General features: G+C 40.4%; 1 protein-coding gene across 1 annotated transcript in view; it reads left to right on the top strand.

Moving 5' to 3' along the window:
- The window catches only part of CHCHD6 (coiled-coil-helix-coiled-coil-helix domain containing 6), a 72,437-nt gene that overhangs the window by 20,521 nt on the left and 28,174 nt on the right, over positions 1-23,742 (top strand). Inside the window, exons 5-6 of the mRNA XM_009999303.1 lie at positions 10,514-10,534; positions 15,909-15,992. Of these exons, the coding sequence (XP_009997605.1) occupies positions 10,514-10,534; positions 15,909-15,992 (105 nt within the window). The remainder of the gene's footprint in view (positions 1-10,513; positions 10,535-15,908; positions 15,993-23,742) is intronic.

A 23,742-nucleotide genomic window follows, 5' to 3' on the forward strand; every position in this document is an offset into this window, starting at 1 on the left:
CTTTCCCTTCATCTCAAATGTGTGTAACCTTTCATTCTATTATACTTAAATCTTTTGAGATAGTTTTCTGATTGTGCCATCTTGGAAGGATATTAACAGGCAAGCATCAGTACGCTCTGACTGTTTTCCCTTCAGTAATCTGCACAAATACATGGATGATGAAAATCTTGGTTTCTTCTGCGGTTTGGGTCTCTGTTATCAGTCATGATCCTGTCTAGTATTTTCTGCATGAATCAGGACAAATTATTACATCTTGCTTGTCCTTCAGTTTTCTTGGAATAGTAGTTATCTCAGGAAGTGTTGTTAGGAGATGTTGATATTCACTGAGATCTTTGAAGGGGAATAGTATGGTGTGTTTTTAGAAAACAAAACCCATCAGAACCCTCTGCTTGTAAATTTCTTGGTGTTTTTCAGGTTCTTAAAACTGTGTTTCTTTTAAAGATTTTCCAAGCTTTCATTTAGAAGAGACTTTAAATACCTACATATTTTTTTGTTTGTGGGTTTGGTATGTGCTGTGTTCTTAAGCTGGCTTATGATTTGTAAGGAACAGAATTAGATGGAGGTAGTTGCACAAAAATTGTCTCCACTGTTTGTTCTTCTTTTACTTGTGTATTTTGTGTGGCTGGAAAAAGTTGACTGTTTCCTGAAGAATTTTCAGAATGGGGGCACTAAAGAGCTGAAAGTGTTAGGTGTGTGAATATGAACTAATTACTTGGTATTTGTGGAAAAACAGACTCCATTACCTGGTGAACACTCTGAAATTAGAGTGCTTTTTTTTTTTAGCCTCAAGTGATACTGCTCCATTTTGACATTCTTGGTGTTTTGTGTACAAGAGGGCCTTGCAGCAGAATTATATCCCATCCCATAAACTAATGCATTAAAATTTAGGGGTATCACTTTATTAATTTTGATCATTATGTTTAGCAATTAACTTGATAAGCCCCTATTGTTATGGTTCTGTTTAGACATCCATCATTGTAGTAACTGTCCTACTGAATAAAAGACTCTATTTGATTATCCCTGAAAAAGCAAGGTTTCTCATCACCACTTCTAATTCTGTGTCAGATTCTTAGGGAAAGGCTAGAAGAAAATTAGCTGCAGCAAAGAATAGACAAAATGTTTTCAAATTTTGCATAGTGTTATCCTTTCCTGGAAGAAAGGCACGTAACAGACTGGTATGTATATATTGGTAATGAGTTTTTACTGATCTGAAAAGACATCAAGGGCAGCCCTAAGGCTGCATGTTCAGTGCTTCATGCTGGTTTTTCTGTTTTTCTCATTTTTCAGCTTTTATAAATGAATGATTAATTATTCGTTTTCATTGAACCCTTTCATTTTTTGAAGTCTCTAAGAAGTTTTGTATTGCAACTGTTGCCCTGCAAGGTGAAAGAAAAGCGTTTAATTTTACAAAAGAAGGATATTGAACAGACAGCCCTTTAACAACTAAGTTAGCTTTTTGCCACTAGTCTTTGTGGGTGTTATTTTTATCCTCCTTCTCCTTCCTGTTTCCTTGGTGCACTTTGTCTTAACTCTGATGTAGGATCTACTTTGTCCAGCCCTTAGTTAATGGCTTCTAAGCATGGCTGTCAGATGGGGAAGTGGTCACTTTTATTACAGCTCTGAAGAGGTATCAGAACTTCCAGCACCCCTGGTTTCTCAAAGTATTGTTTTAATGGTATGGAGAGTCTGCATACAAGTCTGTCTGCAAAATGCAGAGTTTTCAGTAGTGTCTGGCTGATACAGGAGTTTCCATTGTGTGGTAGGAGTAGAGCTATAAAAAGCTTCAGCCTCCATTTCTGTTGCAGTAGTGTCTGTTTTGCCCAAAAGTGCTTTCAAGGCTTTGTTTTGTCATCAGGAGTTAAGGTTCAGATTCCTATCACTTGCCCTTAGGATAATATTCCCTAGATAAATGGGTACTCTAAACATTGATTTTGATTTAAATAGTTGTCAAATATATCTCTTTTTGTACCTAAATTGTTTTAGTAGCAGTTGTTTCCCTCCATAGGATACCTTAGCAGCACACCTGGCAAATTTTCCCCAGAAGATACTGCCAAGACAATTCCTCATTTAGGGGCAGTCCAACAGACAAGTGTGTAGGTGGCTGCACAATGGTGTAAGGTGTGCACACATTTTGTTGCCACAAGGTGCAGATATCAGCTCTTATTCAAGAAGTGCCAATGAAAAGTTATTTTAAAGACTGCAGGCTCAGAGGTGATTTCAGGCTTTAACTTGTCTAATTATCCAGCAAGAGGAATGGTACGATACCCCGGTGATTTATCTTGGAAAGGAATTTAAGGCTGTCTGGTCAGGGACTGAAGGTTCACATTCAGAAGGTTAAGGTGCTTTGGAACAGAATATGCTGATCGTCACCTTCATGTCAGTAATTTTTGCTGGGGACTGAGAACGGAAAGTTGAACTTCAATTGGCTCTTTGCCCTGTTGTTAGAAGTTAAGAATTGATTGTAACTTGTAAAGTGACTTGAGAGAGCAACCAGTGTTATGGAAAGCTTGGGAGGAGAAGGCAGTCTGCTTTTGTGTCTTAACGTGCTTTGTTGTGCACGTTTTTCCACCAGCATCATCTTCATAGACTTGCCCCTTTTACTTGGCAGTTCCAGTGCTTGTGAGTTCAAGGTGATCTCTGCTTTCTCTGGGGCTGTGGTCTGAAAAGGATCCTGTTCTTACTGCTCAAGCGCTGTGACCAGTGTGAGGAGCAAGGTGGGGGCAGAGGAAGGTGACTTCAGCTGCTGCCTGTCTTCATTTCTGTCAATGTAAAGAGCTTTACAGAGATGAGTAATATTTTGCAGTTGAGTTTCTCTTTTAAAGACACTCTGATGCTAATGTTGATTTAATAAGGTTCTCTCATTCTCTCTCCTTGCTTAATTTGAAACGTCTAATTTTGTGCTTCACAGTTCTGAACACAGAATTAGTGAGGGAAGAAGAGCCGGAGGCAGGGGGAGCGCAGGGCCACACCAGGAGTTGCCAAGGGAGATTGATTCAATAGAGTGAAAAGGTGCAGAAGGTTATATGACCACAGTTCAAAACAATGTGATGGTGGCACTAATGAGAAGGAAAGCTTGATCCTTTAAAATGTTTTAAGGTCTCTGTGGGTGTATAACCAACAGCAAATGGAAAAGGGAGCACAGAAGTGTTGATGTGTCTCAGTGGATTTTTTTTATATGTATGTAATGTATATATTATATGACAGGCAGGAAGGAGAACGAGATAAATAAGCTTTTAAAGGTTTTTATTTTAAAGGTTGTTTTGATAAATGTGGCATTTATTTTCAGGAATGCTGAGAGGTTATAAGAGATTGTGCATTTGATCTTGCTGATTTATTTTGTATGCACCTGAATATTTTGTTCCTGCTTTAATTATATGCTGGCAGAAAAAGCTATTGACATGCCTGGACATTTAATACTTGTATTGTGTTGAGGATAAATTTGAACTCCTCAAAATCACAGTGTAGAAAGATTTTCTAAAATATTGTACAAATAATAGTATTAATGTGGCCTTTTTCCTTTGCCTCCTGCTTCGTTAATGTATCTGTCCTCTGCCTCTTAGGGAACCGCTCCAGTGCAACAGAATTGAATCCTAATTTGCCTCTTGCTTGAGTTGGATTACAGTTCTTCACACAGCCGAATGGACAGTGTAAAAGGAGTACAAGTTACATTCTGCTTAGTTTTATGATAAGGTGCCAGCAGGTTTCATTGAAAACCTCAAAATTGCAATTAAATCCACAGGGAAAAAATGGGCCATCTTGGTGCGTAGTTGATAGATGAGGTTTATCATTTTCAGTGCTGGACAGGGGCATAATCCTTGTTGTTGGAGCTTGGTGAAAGCTGTGGTGAAGTTCCATCACAAAATCACCAGAAAACTGTCCCAAGCACTGGAAGCTGCCTGTGGATGATGATCTCTGCCTCTATTTCTTCTGTCCCATGGGTCATGGGTGATATCTCTTTCCTGCCTCAAACTCTTGTATATCACACTCCCCTTCTGCTTTCTGGTAACAGGAGCTGTACTCCTACCAATTGCTTCTGCTGAGCTTGATACCTAATACTGGATTGTACAGATTTATTCCAAGCATTTGGTTGGGGAGTGCACTTGACCAAGCAGCCCTGCATAAGGAATGAAGTTTTAGGGGCAACTATTAAGATAGATTCTAAAAAAAGCCCTGAACTTGCCTTCAAGGGTTTCTTTCCCCCTGACATTCAGTGCCTATAGTGACTAACCTCTGGGAATATTTATCAAATCATTGCCTGTCTGGGTATTTCTAGTCTACTGCACTGATCAACTTGATCAATAAATCAATCAACAGAGTCTTAAAATTTTCCTTGACTTTAGAGGTATAGCGTACAAAAGGAACTCGCAGAAAGTAAATTATTATGCCTCAACTATAATTAGAGAGCAAACAGTGTGGAGATATGTTTGTAAATAGTATCTACAACAATAAATTCAGCAATCTGTCTTTAGGATTCTGTGATACTCTGGGTTTGGTTGACTCTTTCAATTTGCAAACTCATGAAGCCTGAATCTTAGCTCTGCCAGGTCATCTGACTGCTGTATTTAGAGCATACACTATTTTAAAGTTAAATTTCAAGCTTCTTGTGTTTGATCAGAAGGTTTAGGAGTAGATAATTCTTTGGTTCCTTAGCATGTGACATCATTTTTTAGCTCCACTGAGAGCAAAATGTTGTTTTCTTTTCCTAAGGAAAATGCCTTAAACTACTTAACTCTTTGTGCTGCACCTACTCTAAAACATCTTCTCGACAGCAGCAACACCTGGTTTGTGATCTTTGGTGAGAGACTGCCAGGTACTGCTCCTTCACTGCAAGAGAGAATGCTCTCCTTTCATCCCTGATTATTCCAAGCCATCTGCCTTGAGCAAGAGTGTGTTGCATTGCCCAGTAAATGGGGATCGAATCAGCATTGGATTCTTGTAGTTCCTACAATGGTTAAGCACTTGCACAATGTGGACAACTGCTGTTTGCAAATTGTCCTATCAAATTGGAAATCAAGATTTTGCTGGCAGTGACATAGATTTGCAAGTTACTTTTGATACAGTCATGCCCTGGAGATTGTAATGTAAAAATAAAAAAACGTGGTCTTACCATAGCCTGAAATCCTTGTTGTTGCTGAATCTACACTCCTCGTTTTGCAGATGGTTTCATTACGATAGACTCGGACTTCATTTAAAGATGCAACCTTGCAGCATTTTCTCTGATCACAGCCTTGTGAGGAGCCAAGAGTGAATGTATTTGTGAAGTAGTGTATTCCCTTCCTAAAACACGCACTGGGTTGCAAGTGCTTTGAAAGCAAGAATCAGAGTCTCTAGTTGACATTTTGTTTATAGATCAAAACCACAACTTAATTGGCTGGCTTTTCATAAGACTGACCATGGCCTAGGATGTAGGGAATGCTGCAGGCAAAGACTGAGGTACATTTTCAGAGCTGGTTGTAGGGGAATTTAGTGCTGGCTGCCTGTCTCTCTTTAGTGATCATAGGAATGAGGAAGATTGCAGTGAAGTTCCTCATTTCTGTGTTTTTTCTCCCCTGGGCTTTCTCTGGTTAATCTTTCTACATATTTTGACTCTGCTTTACTCCACAGGTAATGCGTTACTACAAGCAGCATTGTGTATGTGTTTTAGCCCAGACCATTTATTTTGAGTCCCCTGTGCTTTTTGTGGTCCTTTCTGTAAAGATTCTCTGAAATCTGCTTGATTTGTCTTACCCACATACAACTGGCAAACTGCTAGGTTAGATTCTGCCCTGGGACAGATACTGACCCTGTAATGCTGGGTGAAGCTGCTCTGGGTGTGCCTGGAATGAAAAAGCAGGGAGAACAAGAACGTTTACAAGCCTGTTAAAGTGAGTAAAAACTTAGAGTGAAGTTTGAAAGTGCACCTGACTCTCCACCTGCAGAAGGATTCATGAAATAGGGATACATGATCATGACTGAAGGCTTTCAAGAATTTTCTTACTCAAGCATGTAATTAAGACAGTCTTTGTCTGTATTAAAAAGTATCCCTGAGGTATTTATCTTAAACTGTGTAGTATTTGAGATAAATCTTTTTTTAAATAAAAAGAAATTAAATTTTCTAATCTTTTGGCAGGAACTCTGTATTCACTGTACTATACTAGACCTGTATCCACTGGCTGGTGCCTATAAATATCTGTTTTGTTAAAAGGCAGGTAAAAATTGCACGTGGTGTCTGGGAGCAAATGTGGGAAGGGAATTCCTTCTGAACTCACATGGTTCATAATTTTTACTGCTTGGAGGCACGTGGCTTGATTATGCATGTCATGTTGATTTTGTGCAAAACAGTGGTTGTATTTGAAGTACTATGTTTGACTTGAAAGCTAATATATTTGGTATTTAAGAACCTGGCAAGAGAAAGCTCTGTCCCCATATGCATGCACAGAAATGAGACTAGGATGTAGGCATGCATAACTGTTATTTCCCCCGTCTGTCCTATCCCTAGAAAGCCATATGCCACCCTTAGGCTAACATAATGGGAGACTGTATTAATGATTATGAGCTAGAAATAATCCAAGAGTTGAGTGGTCTTTGATTCTAGCTTTATGAGAAAATACCTCATTGACTCAGTAGGGTCTGAAATATGTTCTGGGATAGAAAGTCATAATTAGTATAGAATTTCATTATGCCCTCTCTTCAGATTTACTTTTTTTTGAATTGGTCAGAGATTAGAGACGCTTGTATAACAGGCAGAATAGGAAATTAAGCAAGGAGGTAAAAATTTAGGGGGAATTGTTCACTCACCTGCTTTTAGAAATAAGCATCTTGAGCATACATCTGCAGAGAGCCTGTGCTGAGCAGGATTTCTATAGGCAGTGAATTCCTTGTCTGTTGGCAGCCTACAAAATGAAAACCTTAAGTATGCATGTATAGAAGTGGTGATGGGAAAAGGAGAATGTGGAAAAGGGGCTGAAGTATTAAAGCAAGCAATGAAAGCAGATGGGTTACTTTGGATTTTATAAAATAGTTTTCTCCTTATTTTGTTTTTAATGAAAACTATCAACTGTCAGCATTGCAAACCTATTTGCAGCGATGCCATAAGCATTAGAAGTGCAGTTGTCCCTGAATCATAAAAGGGCAGAGGGTTTTTCTGCTGCTTCCCATCTTCATGTTTATAGAATTGTGTGTGCTCTGTGTGCATTAGAGTTGAGTAGTTTCATCACAGCCTTTCCTCAAAATTGATTGCTGTTCAATGTCTCTTCCTCCTTTCTCTCCCCCTTGTCAGTTGGTTACATTTCTCTCTCATTACATTTAATATTGCTACTGTTACATTTTTCCACTAAACTGGAAACATTTGAGGCTCTGGAGTGGATACCAAATGTCTAGATATATTCTTTAAATGCTTTAATTCCTATAATCATGGAAAAGTCTAGAGCTGGATTATCTCCTCAAGAAGGAATGACTCTTTGCTCATTCAGTGATGAAGTCTGGTCATCAAGATTTTAGAATATGTGCTGCAGAGCTCTTCAGATACTGACATCAGTGCAAAAGTTGTTGCCAGCAGCTGTCTTGGGTTTTGGACACCTGCTGCCTTTCATTTCTCACATTTCCCACTCTTATCTTTGACTCCCAAAGTTGGCAGTGCCCCTAAAAATAGTGTTGAGTTCTTAAGCAGGAAATCTCTACCAAGCTGGTAATCTGGATTCCTGAGTCACTGGTCACACTACAGAGTTATATGACAGTTACTGACTATGGCAAGGTAATGAACACCTAGGATGAAGCTGGTTCCAGTCAGGTTACAAAGGCATCATCCTTCCTAAGGCCACTGTTTTATTCTGCTGGTTTCTTCCTCCCAGACCGTAACAGACATGAGTGATGTGCCTGTTATGGCAATTGTGTAGGGGTGATGTGGTGGATGGGTTTGGGAAAAGATGCTGTAATGTGTGAAATACTAATTTGGCATTGTATTCATTATTGTTTAATTGAAGCTGAGCTGTTGATATATTTGTAGGCAAGCATTCCTTGCCTGAAGAATTGGTGCTCAAATGCGAGGTTCTCAGAAGCACAGATGCATTACCAATGTAATTCCCATATCTAGCCAGAGTCTTTTCCAAATGTCTTTTTCCCTCTTATAAATACCTAGGACAGGGCTTGGTGGTTTGGCCTGTTTCAATAATGTTTGCCTCTGGTACAGTCAAGAAGGAATATCTTGGTTTGGTTTTGACCCCAAATGACTAAGTCCAGTATTGATTCAGCTTCCTGTGATTGTTACCCAGTAGGCTACCTGGAAGGGAAGTTAACCCATGTTTGAGCAGAAGAGAACAGCAGTATTGACCAAGGGTGCTGAAAGATGGTTTGTCCCAGGGCAAGGATTATAAAACTTGCAAGCCCCCAGCTGGGAACTGGAAGCGAAACCACTCAGTTAAGAAGCAAGGAACCCAGATGTTGCTCATTTCTTAAAGAGTTTAAGGAAAGTTTGAAAATATTAGTGGATATGCTGTGTCTCCTATTAAGTGTTGGTAAATGCAGCTCTACAAACAGATCCTGGCACAGGCTGATGAGGTAACAAAACTTAAACCAGTAGCCCTCTTGAGTTTTAATTTTTGTGTTATTTTATTATTGTATTGTATTTAGTCTGTGCTTCACTGTAAATGTAGTTATTTTTTCACAGTGCAGCAGTATGTCCTACTGCGTCTACATCTGTTGCAATTTTTCTGTGTCCATCCAGTGGAGTGTGTGTCTGTTTTTGGAGTAGTAATTTGACTCCTTCCTCAAAGGTGACAAAATTAAAGCCTTTGGCAGTACCTGTAGAAGAGGAGCCCTGTGGTTAGCAACAGTGTTACCTTTCTTAAAACTGATTCTGCTATGGGACATTATATCTTAGAGGGGTGTATGAGGGACCATCTCTGGGTCATAGGGCCTGTTCTTTCTCCTTCCTCTCTTCTCAGCAACTGTCCAGTGCCACTGAGTTAGTAGCTTGTGTTCATTTTGTCATTCAAGTGTTTGTCTTCCAGGAATGTGTCAGTTAATGGCTTTAGGCATCCCAGGGATGACAGGTGTAAATCCAGGAAAGAGCTACTGGTGTGCATGACCTACCTGCTGAAATAATAACATGCACAATAAAGAGCCCTGTGTTTCTCCTGTCCATCTGCTGAGGATGAACAGCCTTGCCATTGCTGAAATGTAAAAACAAAACTAAGCACATCTGTCCTGACTGTGCAAAGTCAGCAGGAAGAAAAATGTTATTCAAATCGGGCTTTTGTCAAGGTCAGTGGTTATGGGTGAGCACCTGTTGTGTGTTGGTTTGTTCAGCCAAGCCCGTGGTGCTGCTACAGCAAACCTGTCTGTGGAAAGGGGCAGTTGTCTTCCTCCAGTTGAACTGTAGATGTTCAGTTCCATCCCTCTCAGCTTTTGCAAGGGATGGGGATGGATGACACAGCTGATGACATCATCCCTCAGTTACCTGAAGTAGTTGCTCTGTGCCATTAAAATGATGGCAGATCCTATAAACATGTTGCCCTCCATCTTCTGCTCCCTCTGGCACTGAACTATGACCAAGAGGAAAGTTCCTCCTGCCCTGTCAACTCCTCTCAAATAAACAATCATAATAAAAAGGCCAACCTTTCTGAGCTTCCTGCTTAGCAAATGTGCTGCTGATTGAATGTAGCCCTGACAGGCAGAGAAGGCTTTTGCAGCTCTTGACGACAAGCAAGAACTGTGGTTGCCTCATAAATGTCTTGGCTTCAGAAGGTGTTTATGGCATGAAATGTTTATCATGTACTTGCTTTGCTGCTGCTGGGCTACTGTGTAGCTAAAAAGTCTTATTAAGTAAATAAGAGGTGGTACTGCAGCTTGCTTGGTCTGCTTGTCTTCATAGTTCAGTAGGCTTGCCAACACAGGGAGCAGGTGAAAGCAGCTTGGCTTTGGCAGAGGTTTGGTCTATGCACTGAAGATGTGTTCAGTTGCCTATGGAGGGGGCTCTGGTTGGAAATCTGCTCAGTCAGCTGGCTTTCTGTTGGAAAGCACTCCTTGAAAGTGGCCAGCGCAGGAGGATAACTTGCTATGTAGGTCAACTTGTACATTCCAAAATACTCTTGAGAAAGGATACTTGTCCTTTGCAGGTAATTTGGAAACAGTGCAACTATTGCCCACCTCTTTTTGAGTATTCCTGGCGCTGCTGCCTGCATTGGTGCATGGTTTGGAAATCAGCATCTCTAACGTTGTCAGCACCTTGTGTGACTCCCTGAAACAGGCTGCCTCACAGCTGTCTTCCCTGAGCTTCCACCCTACAGGGGGATCCTGCAGCATTCCCTGGAGGCTTTGCTTTGTTGTTTATTTTGGGATACATGTGCTTTTGTTCTGCTCTAACAACAGGGGACAGCACTGTGCTGTTTAAGATGCTTGCCATTTTTAAGGAACTTTTCTAAACTTGTCATCCTAAAAGCTATATTGTGCAGCAGCAGGCAGCCTCCATAAATCACTGATTTCTCTTTTGCCTCTCTTTCCCTTCCTTTCTCTCTTGCTCTCTCTTTATTCCAAGCCTGCAGATTTGGATGCCTGGGTAAGCTCTCTTTTTTTGTCTGGATCTTGCTTATTCCAAGTGTCATGTTGTTACTGCTTGTGTACAGATTGTTATTGCTGAGCACAGATGCAGGATTTTATTTTCTGTCATTACATTTTAAAAGGTGTTCAGCTAGAAAATTGCATATTATTTCCTCCATAAAGATTTTCACTGGTTCCTTTTGTGTAGCTTACAGCTGCTGAAACCAAACTTGATCTGGTGATGTGTATTGTTGCCTAAGAGAGCAGCAGAAACAGGAGGAAATGAAGGTTACACAAGTACTGCTTTTTAAAGCCATGAGTCTGCATCTGGGTTCTAAGCCAAAACAAAACCCAGTCACCTGCCCTCAACAAAATGAGAGAGAAGACAAAAAACAAGTGACTTTGTAAGCCTCACGTGTCTGAAATAGTGATTGCAGGTGGCTCCATAGTGGTGAGGATATTTCTGCTGATGCAAGTGGAGGTTAAGTCTCCCCCATGGTTACTTGTCTGGTACAAGCCTCTCTGTAAAGGTGTGCTGTTCAGTCTCAGGCCTGATGTGCTCAAGCTGCCTCTTCCTTTTCACTGTTGCCCTTTTAGCTCTGCCATTCCCTTTAGGTTTGGTCAGGAACATGCCAGCTAGCTAGTTTTGGAGCTAGTTCTGTTCTTCAGTGCATTGCTGTCAATTCCTTCTTGTTTTGGAGCTTTTAATAGTAGTTGCTTTTCTTCCCTGTCACCTGGACTGCTACCAGGACTGGAAGAGACATAGGAGACATAGGTGTAAGAATTTGGAGTTGTAAAGTGTGACAAGATGAGTTACCCACCCAAAACATCACTGCTGTGCTGTTGCAGGGGTGTTACTAGATACCTTTGGGGGAAGCTGGTAATTCCTCTCAGCAAAGACAGGATGATGTAGAAACAAGGTGTTTGATAGAGACTTAAGGACCTTTCCTTTATCCTTGTAGCTACTTTCCCTGGATTGCCTCTGACTGATTCTCTAGGCCTCATCTCACTTGTTCATCTGTGACTGGTGAATGTGTTTTGCCAAGAAGATAAATATTTTTGCAATAAACTTGCTAAGTGTTGTGACTTGTCTTTGAAGACGTTCTTAATAGATTGAGGGATAGACCTTTCTTTCTAGCTCAATTTGCCTATTACAGTGAGAGGTGTGCTGTTTTGTTGTTGTTTGCTTTTTTTTTCCTCCTGTAGAGTCCTCTCCATTCCCTCTTACTAAATCCCAGAATCCCAATAGCATTGCAGAGGGAGACAGCCTAGTGGTAGCCATCAGCTGTGGGCTGTGCTATTGCTGCATTTATTCCCTGGGTGCCACGTTCCCTGCTTAATCTGACCCTGCCAAGAAGTGCCTTTTATCCAAGCAGATTTCCTTTTGAATTTTCATATTTAACAAGGTGATTAAAAATAGCAAAAATCTGGTGATATTTTATGGGGGGCAAACCCAAAGCTAATCTGTGAATGGCTGTAGCTAGAGTGAAACTCAGCCCTAGAAGGTCAGTTGCGCAGTCTGATGTGTTGCATGTTGGTGTCAGTTCAGGATGAGTCTAAGAGTGCCTGGCTTTGTTCATAGGGAATGAACCAATAATATTTAATTACCTCAATTGTGAGGCTTTTAAAATATTTCTTTTGGCCTGCCTGTCAGCTGGCAGGCTAGTGCTTGAATTCTTTAGTTGAGCTGGTATGTAATGCATAGCTTTAGAAATGTGCTTTCATAGTGTGTTTCTAAATGGGTTACTTGATAAAGGGAGGAGGAGGAGGCAGGGAATTGCACATGACTCTGCCCTAGCTCTTTGTTACTGTTCAGAGCAGCACTGAGAGAACCTGAAGAACTTTAGGCTGTGGAAAAAAGTGTAAAGATAAAATGTAGGAAGAATTTGAAGGAGCCCCCAACCAGTTCTATGCATGTGGAAACTCTAATAGCACACTAGCATCATAGCTTCACTGGCCTGTTGTAATGATGCAATGCTTGTAAATTCTGACACATTACAGGGAATTCTTGAGCATTTCCTGAATATATCTTATGCCTAGGTTTTGTGAAGAAGGCAATTTTCTATTGCATGCAATCTTTTTTTGCAAATATTTCCTGTCCCATTCTACTTTTCTAAGTTTTGGTTGCATTCTTGTGTTGTACAACTAATTACACTCTTCCTCCCCCTCTCTCTGTTTTGTTTCTGTCTTCATACTTCTTGGACATCACATGTTATTGTGTTCTGTACTATGGTTTCTTAGATGTCATCTCTGGGCTTTGGTCATCTCTTGTGTGATATGTTCAAACTCAGATGTAGTTTCTGCAGCAGTGATGTGAAATGCCAGTGTGTTATCATGCATGTCTTTGCGTCTCCTTCCTTCTTTAGTTCTAAAAGCCTTTATGTGAAAAATGTATCTGATGCTTTGTTTGGCACCTGCAATCTCAAATCCACTGTGAAAATGTAATCATTTCCATAGCAGCCAGTTCTGTCTGGGACATCACAAGCTTCTGACTTCAGGTAGGGAGTAAGCAGCAGGACTAGAGGAACTCTAATAAATATCCTGTATTCATACAAAATGTCCCTTGTTGCCTAGCCCAGTTTGGAACAGTGAATTTTTCAATTGACACATGCTCTGACTGTTCCCATTCATACTTCAAACATCACCATAAAATATACTAACGTTTCTAGTAAAAGCAGTTGGGGATAGAGCGAGACAGAAAGTGACTTTCAAGCAGATCTGTCACAAATAGAATGTTTCTCAGTGTACTTCAATGCACTGAAACATCAGCAGCTCTTGAAAACAAGAAAGGCATTGAAAATATGTAGGAGTTGTGAGTAAAAGTTTTCTGTGGTTCATCATACAACTTATGGGTGATAAATTGGAGATGATGGGAGGTAGTGTGGGAGAAATTACTTAAGGGGGAAGAAAGGTGTGTGTATTGAGGTTGTGGTCTGCAGTTGGAAGATCTGGTTTTGATTCTTTGATGTCAGTTTTGCAGGACCCTAGGGAAGTCACTAGCAGAATGTCTGTCTGCTGCAGAGTGTATTGGTGTGGAGGCACTGTTCACTGTGGGCACCCCAGCTCCAGTCAGCTCTGCTTGGGAGTCCATCCATCATCATCATGCAGATCAGCATGTTCCTAATGGGTTTGCATCTCGGAGTCCCACTTGAGAGTCCAGATGTTTAGTTTGTGTTGCTTTCTAGAGGTGTCATATCCATGTCTTGCCAGAAACAGAATAAAGCCTGTTGCCCACCAGTATCATTACACATATTGGTTTTGTGCTCCTGGAATCCTCTGCTACCCCAGGAGACTAGCACTGCCATGTATTAATGTATTTAGATTAAGAACAAACTTCCTTGCATTTTTAAGAGTTGACCTTTTGACTCTCTATTTCCTTTTTCTTGAAATACACCTCACATGAAAAACACCTTCCATCTGAATTGTGCAGAGGGGTCAGTACTATGTTACTATTCCTTATTTATTTTCTCCTTAAGGAATACAAATAATGTGTTTAATAACCTGATTTAATGGATGCTATGTAGAAAATCAGCAGGAGAATTGGGGTTCTTTGGTCATCTATCAGACCACCCTGCCTTCTTACATCTGTTTCATTTCAGTTGAAATTACTTATTCCTTTTCTGTACCGAAGATGGGTGTTGGTTTAGAGGATAACTTTGGTTTTCTTAGCATAGCAATGGTAACAATTTTTACACCTAGAGAGTGCCCATCAGCACCCCTGTTGTTGTTCTGATATTTCTTTGGTCACACTACATGTGTGGGGCAGCTCATTCTCATCCTTCTCCACATCATCCACATTTCATCTGGTTTGTGGGCTGGAAGGTACATGGCAGCTTTGATTAAACCAAAGCCAGAGATTTTGCCTGTCATCAAGTGTTTTTTAGATCAAGGGGATTTAGGTAGGAGCCTGTAGTGCTTGTACTTTAGCCTGACCTTGTTGGCTGGGTTGACAAATGTGGGAACCAAAATATTTCATTTTCCTTTAAAAACAAACACCACTGCCACAGCACCACAACCCCTCTATTTAATGTACTCCTTTTCTTGCTTACTTATCAACTGCCCCTCACCACCTAGCTTAAAATCTTGTCTAAGCCCTATTATACCACTGTGTGTCCATCAGCAGGGGAGTAGAAAGAAGGCAGTGCACAGCAACTGTTTTTCAAAGGTAATTTTTCTTGTTAACAATGGCTGTTGGTCATAAAATTACAAGTCTGAGCCCATGAGGATGTTTGTCCCAGCTGCTTAATCGTATTAGACCAGCATTTTCTGTGATTGTACCATCATCTATGGAAGTTAAGAGCAATGCTGCTGGGGTGTTGTAGATTAGCAGGGTGTGTGTTCATGTTAAGCAGACTAATAATTGTATTTTTGAAAGGTCTTCTTGCATGGTGATAATTTTCGTGGAAATTTTGGGGTGAGATGGGGGAAGAAAAACAAGTGCCATTCTTCTTGCTATTGTTACTTGTTACTTTTAAGCTTCAAAAGTTTAGTTGGGTCCATCAATGCCCTGCTTCCCTAATGCTAGTTCAGTGTAGGGGTGGGAATACAATGAAGTGCTGTTTGTTGTAAAGAGCTAAAAGGCAAAAGCTGTTGCAGTCACAGCACAATTGGCCTTTGTTTAGTTGATGACTGGGTTATGCTTAAGCACATGCTTGTGTAACAATTTTGCTGTTTTGGAAGTGTCACACATGCTTTGGGAGATGGAAGAGAAATTCCCTGACACCCACCTCCCCTCCAAGTCTGCAGCACCAGCCAGAGTAACTTTGGGGGTGCTGGTGGGGTATGTGCAGAGAGTGTGTGGAGAGAGTATTAATTATCAGCAGAGTCCTGTGTGTGTGTCTGTAAAAGCAAATCCCTGCCAGTGAGGGATGTCTCCCTATAAAAGTGTTGCAACATAAACTTTGGATTTGGATCTTTGTCATTACTTTAGGCATCTGTTAATTCTAGAAAACTTTACTGATACTCCAAGGGGCAAGTGTTTATAAAGTGGAGGATCTGAGGTTTATTTTTAAGGTAGGTGAAGAACCTTAAATTGGAGTAATAAACATCATGATTTGTGAAAAACAAAGGCATGGACGAGGTGGAATTCTGAAAAAGGCAATAGGAGAGTGTCACTTTTCTATGATTACAGTTTTGCACTTAATAAGGCGAAGTACAATCATGGTTATGGGTTTGAATATGATACTATTAAGAGCCTTTAAAACTTGTGGGGATAATCCAAAAAGAAGATCAGTACTGAAGGTTTGTAGTTCTACTGAGTGGGATCCCATACACCAGACCTGAGCAATGATTTTTTTTTTTTAGTTCCTTCCAGTCTGTATCCCATGGGCTTTCCTTGCAGTCACACTTGTTTATTTCTTCTTCTACTGATGCTCTTTTGTTGTTCTTCCCAGATTGTGGAGCTGCAAGGCAGGGAGGCAGAGTTGAAGAGGCAAGAGGCCTTCTATAATGAGCAGTTGGCCCGTATTGAGAGGAAGGTAAGGCTGAGTTGTCTTATTTGTGGCCCCTGCTTACTAATAAGATCAGATGTGGATCCAAAGAGGAGAGAAAGAAGCAGCATTGTGCTGAAACCTGGAACTGTCAGTTCCCAGTATCTGTCTGCCCCCCTTACATAGCTAAGTGATGGAAAAGCTGTACAAAGCAAATCTTTTGAGTGACTTCCATTTGAAAGATAAGGGGGTTTTAACTGACTGATTAAAAAAAATAATATTTCTAGTCATTCAAACTTTTTCACCATGGGGTTTAGGTGAAAGTTACATTGAAAAAAGTGCCCTGATTTTTCATTCCTTTTGTGAAAAAGCCTTTCCTAAATTAAAAAATAACAATAAACCAAAACACAACAGCTCCATAAATCTTGGTATAAATATGAGTTAAAGTTGTATTATTAATTTTTCTCTGGGGAGCCCAATAGTTCAAAGAGTGGTGCTGCAGTGCACTGTCTGCTTCTTGCTGGATAAGCCTTGGAAATGAACGTGATTTAAAGAAACACTGTCAAGCGTCTTTTAAGCCTGAAATGACCTTTGAAAATCCATTTAGGGATTTGAATCTCTCCCCTAAACATAGGATTTGCTTCACTGTTTAATTGTTTACCATGATGAGTTTTTAAAAATTGATGCCATAAAAATAGGAGCAGCCATGCTGCTCCTTATGAACTAATGTGTTTTCACTTCCTGGTAAATGAAATAATGTTATAAATAGTCTTTATTTTTTCATAAATGTGGAGAATAATCTTCTCCAATTCGAAGCAATTAGACCTCCTGACAGGGAGTTGCATATATCTGACTTGTATTTGTGTTATGTGACTAAAAAGAAATGCAAACAATGAAAAAGGTGGATTGTAAAGAGAGAGAAATCCATCAGCTTTACTACCAACATGTAGAATGGTGGTGAATATGGAACATGGGAAAACTGCAGATTACAGGAATGGTAGGAAGCTACTGGTGCGTCTCTTCCACTTCTCATTCCCTGCTACTGCATGATTGTCCATGCAGCTCTTTGTTTTGTTTTTTTTCCTTTAAGCCATTGATGGTAAAACATGCCCATGAGCAATTTCACCTGATACTATTTTGCCACACTTTAATCCATACAGTTCATTAAAAAATAAGCTATTAAAACTACCACTCGGTGTTGCATTCAGATTTTTAAATTCTATTTCTAGATAATGGGGATTGTTCAGTGAAATTACAAACAATCTAGCAGCTATCGCTCTAATTATCACAGTTGTCCATATGTTCATACGCAAAGGGAATTTTTGCAATTTCTTGGTCTCATGCTGTGTGCTTCTATTATATTCTTCTCTCTGAATCTGGTTTCATGAAGTGGAAACCACAGGGAAAATGTGTATGTGTGTCTGTCCTTTATGGACAGTGGAATAGGGAGAAGTTAGTGTCCAGGCTGCATTGTCCTGTTTCAGAGGCTTTTGTTGTATTTTCTGTTTTCCTTTTTGGATCCACGTCCCTTGCTGCAGGATAACTTTTTAAACAAGTTGGTAGGTATTTTACTGCAGGATCTTCTCAGCCTGTGCACAGTCCTATTCAAACTGCAGAGCTGCAGAGAAGCTGTCTTGTTCTTACCTCTACAAAAGCAAGTAGATAAAAAAAGGACAGATTTTCTTTCCTCTTGTGAAACACCAGATAGTTTCTGACCCTTAAACACTAGCATTTTGCTGGTAGTAAAATAGCAGAATGCCTCCAACCATTAGTCTGGAGTGGGAGGTGGTGGGGGCTAGCAGGGAGAGGAGAGAAATGTACTTGAAACAGTGTAATAAAGCTTAATTGTATTAGTTTTGAAAAAGGTTTTCGATCTTCTCTGTAGATAATTTTATTCCTATAATGGTTGGAAAGATGGAAAACACAGTACAGAACAATCTTTTTTATTAGCTGTTGCTTTTATATAATTCTGCTTTTATTTGTTGAATACACACAGACCTTGACATTTATTTATTTATTTTTCCTTCCACTGTGCTAAAACCTTCCAGCTCAGGCTCAGATATATTTTTATATATCTGTGTGTGTCTGTATAAGAAAAAAAACTATCATTAAGGGTATGAGGTGGGGAGGAGCTCTGAAATAGAAGTTTGCTTTCTCTGCTGTTTTCAGAGGGGATGGAACACTTGGAATGTGTTCACTGGGAGTTTGGAGGTGTTGGGCTGGGAGTGAATGGATGTGATGGCTCAGTGTGGAGGTAGAAAGCTGAAATTTCTCCTTCGAATGACCAGGCTGTCAGGAATTCTCCCTGGTTCTCCCATGCTGTGCCTGTCTATAACCCCAGGTTGGCTTTGTCCCTGCTTCTGCATGGTGACGGAATTCAGCAGTAGGAGACTTAGAGATTTGTTTTTGAAGGATGTTTTCAACTGTTGATGTTGAGAACTACGTACCTTCCCTGTAGGAAGCTAGGAATAATTGTGTTTTGTGCTCCTCACAATGCTGCTGCACTGAATCAAACACTGAGGCTGTCCTGTTTCTTCTAGCAGTGGCCAGTTTTCAAAGACTTTGAAGGAAGATGCAAAAAAAAAACTCACCAAAACAAAAGAACAAAACAAACTTTTGGAAAACAACTTTGAGAAGAGTCTTCTTAAGTGTTGTCACTCAGAGGCTGACACATACCCTTCTGCAGAAGAGTTTATTTTCATTCAGTATTTTTATTCACTGTAATGGAGCTTGGATTGCTGCCATCGTTCTTCTACGTGTCTCAGGCATTTTTCCTTAAGCCTTGTTTAGGTCTTTGCCTCCAATATCATCTGCCAGTGTGTGCCACAGGTTAACTTTTATAGTCTATAAATTCTCTGTTACCATTTAGAAATACTTTTTTTTTCATTTAATATCCTTTATGTGAAAGAGATAAAAGGAATTTGCTTCATTATTAATTATCTGTAGACTTCTGTTCTGTCTTCTACCTTCCCATTAAGATGAGCAGCCCTCACTTTTCCAGCTTCTGCTCATGCAAATGATTTTTTTCCAGATTTCTTATTCTACTTGTTTGTCTTTGGACCTTTACCCCCCTGTGGCTCAGTCTGAGTTGTATTGACCAGAATTGAACTCAGTAGTTGCCTTGAATGCTGCAGATTGTGTGAATACATTATCCTTTTATTTTGTAATCTCTGAAAGAGTGCTGTAATCTACTGGACAGAGCACAGAATTGGAAGCAAAAAACCTGCTCATTTTATAATAGCTGTTTCTCTTTGGGGAGTTTGGAACAATTACTTAGTACATCTATCTCAGTTATTCCATCTGTATGATGGAATAGCTTATAATGTGAGGGCAAAGTGTTGTGGAACAGTAAAGCTATAGAAATGCTAAAAAGATTTTGCCTTTAGTTTTGCATGGGGTGAATTATGGGTGCACTTTATTTCAAATAGATCTCAAGAAACTCAGTTTCTCTAGACATTCTTATTTAAAATATTAAAACTGGAAAGGGCATGTATGAAAAAATAATTTCAGTGTTTCAGGTTTTGGGGTTTTCCTTCCATCATCTACTAAAGCACTGGAGGAAATAAGATGGTGAGTGCAGCAGTGCTGTGTTACACTAAAGATCCATCCTGACTCTGACCATATATGAGTGCAAGATCGTGACAATTATATGGGTACTTACCCCAAATACTTTGATCATCCTGGTTGGCTGTCTTTGAAACTTTTCCACATCTATTTCATCCTCTCTGAGAGGTGTGAAGCAGAACTGTGCACACAGTGGACCATGAATATGTAGATGGTAGCTCTATCAGAGTCACCGTTTGGTTTGGGTTTTTTGTAGTGCCTAATGCTTGATTTGCACTTGTAACTTGTGTCGAGCAAGATCATTCTGCACAGTACTAGCAGCATTTGGCTGTTTTGGGTGCAGATTTGAATGCATGAAGTAGCTGTACTGTGATGAAAGCAATGCCGTGATTTGTTGTTGGGAGGTATTCTTCCCACTGTGCCTTTCATAGAATCACTTAGGTTGGAAAAGACTTTCAAGATCACAGAGTCCAACTATTAACCCTACCCTCCCAAGTCCAGCAACAAGCACCACATGTAGACCCCTTTTAAGCACATCCAGGGATGGTGACTCAACCACCTCCCTGGACAGCCTGGTCCAGTGTCTGACAGCCCTTTCAGTGATAAAGTTCTTCCTGATGTCTAGTCTAAACCTCCACTGGGTGCATCAGTTTGTCAGAGGCTGCGTGTGTGATGGGGTGGCAGCTCTTGTTCTGCCTGCAGTGTGGTGCATGCTTTACAGACTTCTTTTAAATCATTTTATTGAACAAATTCCTTGCAGAGGATCAGGATGCTGGTGATGACTCTGGTCTTCCTCATTTTAACTCTGGTAGTTCATTGTAGTTGTGTGTTTCAGTGTTTTGGGTTGTTTGTATGTTTTTGTTTCGGAGCGGCTGAAATATTTTGCTAATCAGGAAAATTACAGGGGATAGTTCTCTGGAACTGACTTTCTTATATGACTGTGTGTAATTGCAGGATTTTGGAGCTGGTGATACAGACATTCCATCCCACACCTGTTTCCAATGTGACTGTCTAATCTCCAATAAGTAATTCAGTAATGAGACCTGGGTAATTTGTTAAAAGTAGTTAAACTTCTAACGCTGGCTGTTAGAGTAATTTTACATCTCATCAGTGTAATTTGGAATTGTTTCACAAAATGTGGGTCCTGTCTCAATTGTTTTGAAAGAACTTTTGTACTCTAGTGTTTCTCTAGGTAGAAAGAATGAGAGTTGGACCTACTAATCTGTAAGGAGAACCTTAAAAACACTCAGAAGTTTAAGCTGAAGTTCTTTTATGCATTTATATGTTACTGAGAAGTGGGGAGGGATGTAGCGAGGTGGGGGGAGCTTGGTATAAATAGTTAACATATACACTGCTTGGAACTGGGAACTTCTTTCTCCAAATGGTAGAAACATCCTCTAAAAAGTAGGATAAGGAGGAAATGCAGTCTCTCCTGGAACGCTTCGGATGCTGGGAAATTTCACTTAGCATGTTAGTTGTATATGTTCTCCCAAATAAATATTTGACTCCTTCTGCTATTTGGCCTCTTGCTGGTTTTATCCTGACAAAGGTTAAGGGCTGTGCTACAGGGTAGCAAAACATGGGCAGCTCTTTGGAGTAGTGCAAAACAACAGAGAAAGGCTGAAAGGTAATCTCAGCAGATGAAGTGAAATTCTGTGCTATGGATGGATGTCTCCTCTTTGTTTGGATTTTCCTAAGCTCCAGCTCCCACGTAATCTTTTATTAGGTGGCTGTAGACTACTGTGAGCAGTGGGTAAATTAATATGCAATGTTTTCTGCTTGTAGTTTTTCAGAACAATCAGTAGCATTGGAGATATTAATAAACTGTATTTTTGCAAGTGGGAAAGGAACGCATTAAATAAATACCTTTTTTTTACTAATAAAGTAGAGAGTGCACCTTCTTCTCTGATTAGCTTCACAAATCTTGTAATTTTGTATGGCATCTGCCTTGTTTAGTTTGTTTAATCTCCTTTTGCCCTTGCACTTACCATTTAATTCATGTTTGTAAAGTATTTAGGATGTGTAAAGAATGGAAGGGGAACTTATTTTTGTTTGCTATTCTTATTGGCCTTGATCCTTCTTCTTGGAGCAGTCTCCCACTTCTGGTGCACCAAGGTCACCCCTACATGTGAGTCCACATGTCAGTTTTATGCTTTTGGGCCAGTAACTCATCTCAATAAAAATCTCAGCAGATGAAGTGACAGCAGCCTGGGAAAAAGCCTTACAGAATATCACGTTCATATTGGGTCTTCATGGTCAATTTAAATCAGATTCTGCAGGGCTGGACGAACTGATGTCACCTGGCAAAGGCGTCAGGGGATTGCTGTTGAAAGGAACAAAGGATCAGTTCCCTGATTTGGGATCCTAGGCTGTGTCTGTATCCATGAGATGGAGAGAGCATTCACCTACCTTTGAAACAGCAAGCAGCGTTGAGGTGTTACCTTCAACCAAACCTGCTGTCCTCTCAGTGGGAGTTAAAGATTCAGTGCCCTTTTCTAAATGAGTTAAAATGTCTTGGCAGGTGTCACCAACACCATTTACTTTCTCAGTAAAATGGCCTGTAATGTCTTAGGGCTGCATGTGAGCTATTGCTGTGTGTGGAGGGCTGCTTTCCTTGTCTCCAGTCACTCTGTTGCCAACCTCTAACTTTCTGCACCACCCAGTTCTCTGGTGTGCTTTGATGAAGAACAGTGGGTGCAAAACCAAGTTCTGGGCTGAAAAAATGTTTCCCTTTCAGAAGGATTGCTTGTCCCCACCTTCGTAATCAAGCCTTATGATACTCTTTACAATTTCCATTTTTTTCTTACCCAATTCGTTCAATTCTCTTCTCATCCCCTGCCCTTGCTGCAAACCCTTCCTGCCGTGAAATTTAACAGGGCTTTATGTCAACCTCCAAAAGCTGTGATCCAAAAAAGCACTTTGCCTTTCAGGCCAGTGGAGTAATATAACAAAGCACCCAGTTCATCGAACTGCTGATTTAATCTTCTGAGCACAAGAATGATAATCCCCAGTATAGTTTTCTGAAATAGTCTGATAAGATCTGTCCTAATCATCCAGATCACTTCCCAGCTGCTCAGGCTGTCTGTCTGATGCCCTGTGGATGTTGTCTTTCAGGTGGTGGTGGCTCTAGCAGGCTCTCAGAGCACAGCCTTTGATATTTAGAGGATTGAAGATTTTGTCTTGTGTGCATGTTACATTTGTGAACAGGAACAAAATGGAAAAAGAACAAAAGTGAAATTGTTGTCTGAGCCAGTACTGACCTCCCATCCTCTTCCTCCTTTCAGTTATTCTCAGACATTAAATGTCATGCTGGGGGAGGGGGAGCAGAACATCCCTAATTTCTTCTTTCCACTGATATCTGTTAGGGCTGAGCAGCATCTTGGGGAGGCTGCCTTTCTCATGCTTCTCCATCTCCCTGTTTGTGGGAAGAGGTTGCTCCCTTGTTGCCCCTGGCCAGCTCCCAGACTGACTTCCAGTGCCCTGTGCTCAATTCACTTATTTAATGGCTGTTTTGCTGAAAGCTTGTAAAGTTTAGTAGTTAATATAACTCAGTACACCAGCTTTTAGAGATCAGATAAATTGATTAGTAATTTGATGAACTCAAAGGACATCTATAATAGGGTAAATAAAATGTGTTAGATGTCAGCAGTGCCTCTCTGCCTTCTCTGTGGTGTCTATGTTCCCTCTTCAATATGTGTTGACTGATGGTACAGTACATTACATCAAATTACAAGCAGCCTCTATGCAAAGAGCAACTAAGTGTTTATTTCCTCCTGAGTCTGCCCGATTAGTGGAGAGATGTGTTTGCAGTCTGTGTGCTGATGGGTGAACTGTCAGAGCCTTACGGTGATTTTGTTTCCCTGGCATTTAGAGTACCTTTGCAGAGGGAGGGAATGGTGCTTATGGGCTGCTTCATCTTGGAGGAAACCATCCCCAGGCTCGACTTGTGAAATAAATGTGGCAATGTGTGGTTTGAACTTAGTGTCTTAACACTGAATTTAGCAGCTGAATTTAGATAACAATCTGGTATCTGGTCTCATCAGTGTATCACTATAAAGACTTGTTAAAGGCAGAACAAAAAGACCTAGAATGTGATCTTGTCTCTCTTTTAGAGCTCAACACTGGAGTATTTGTCAAGTCTGGTCCCAAAAGAGCAAAACAAGGGGTGCTTTTTTCTTTCTTTTGAGAGCTTTCAACCCATTATCTAGTATTTCTGATACTCTCCCTTGCCATT

The sequence above is a fragment of the Chaetura pelagica genome, unplaced genomic scaffold, assembly GCF_000747805.2.
Source record: "Chaetura pelagica isolate M959 unplaced genomic scaffold, ChaPel_1.0 scaffold316, whole genome shotgun sequence".
Classification (NCBI taxonomy): domain Eukaryota; kingdom Metazoa; phylum Chordata; class Aves; order Apodiformes; family Apodidae; genus Chaetura; species Chaetura pelagica.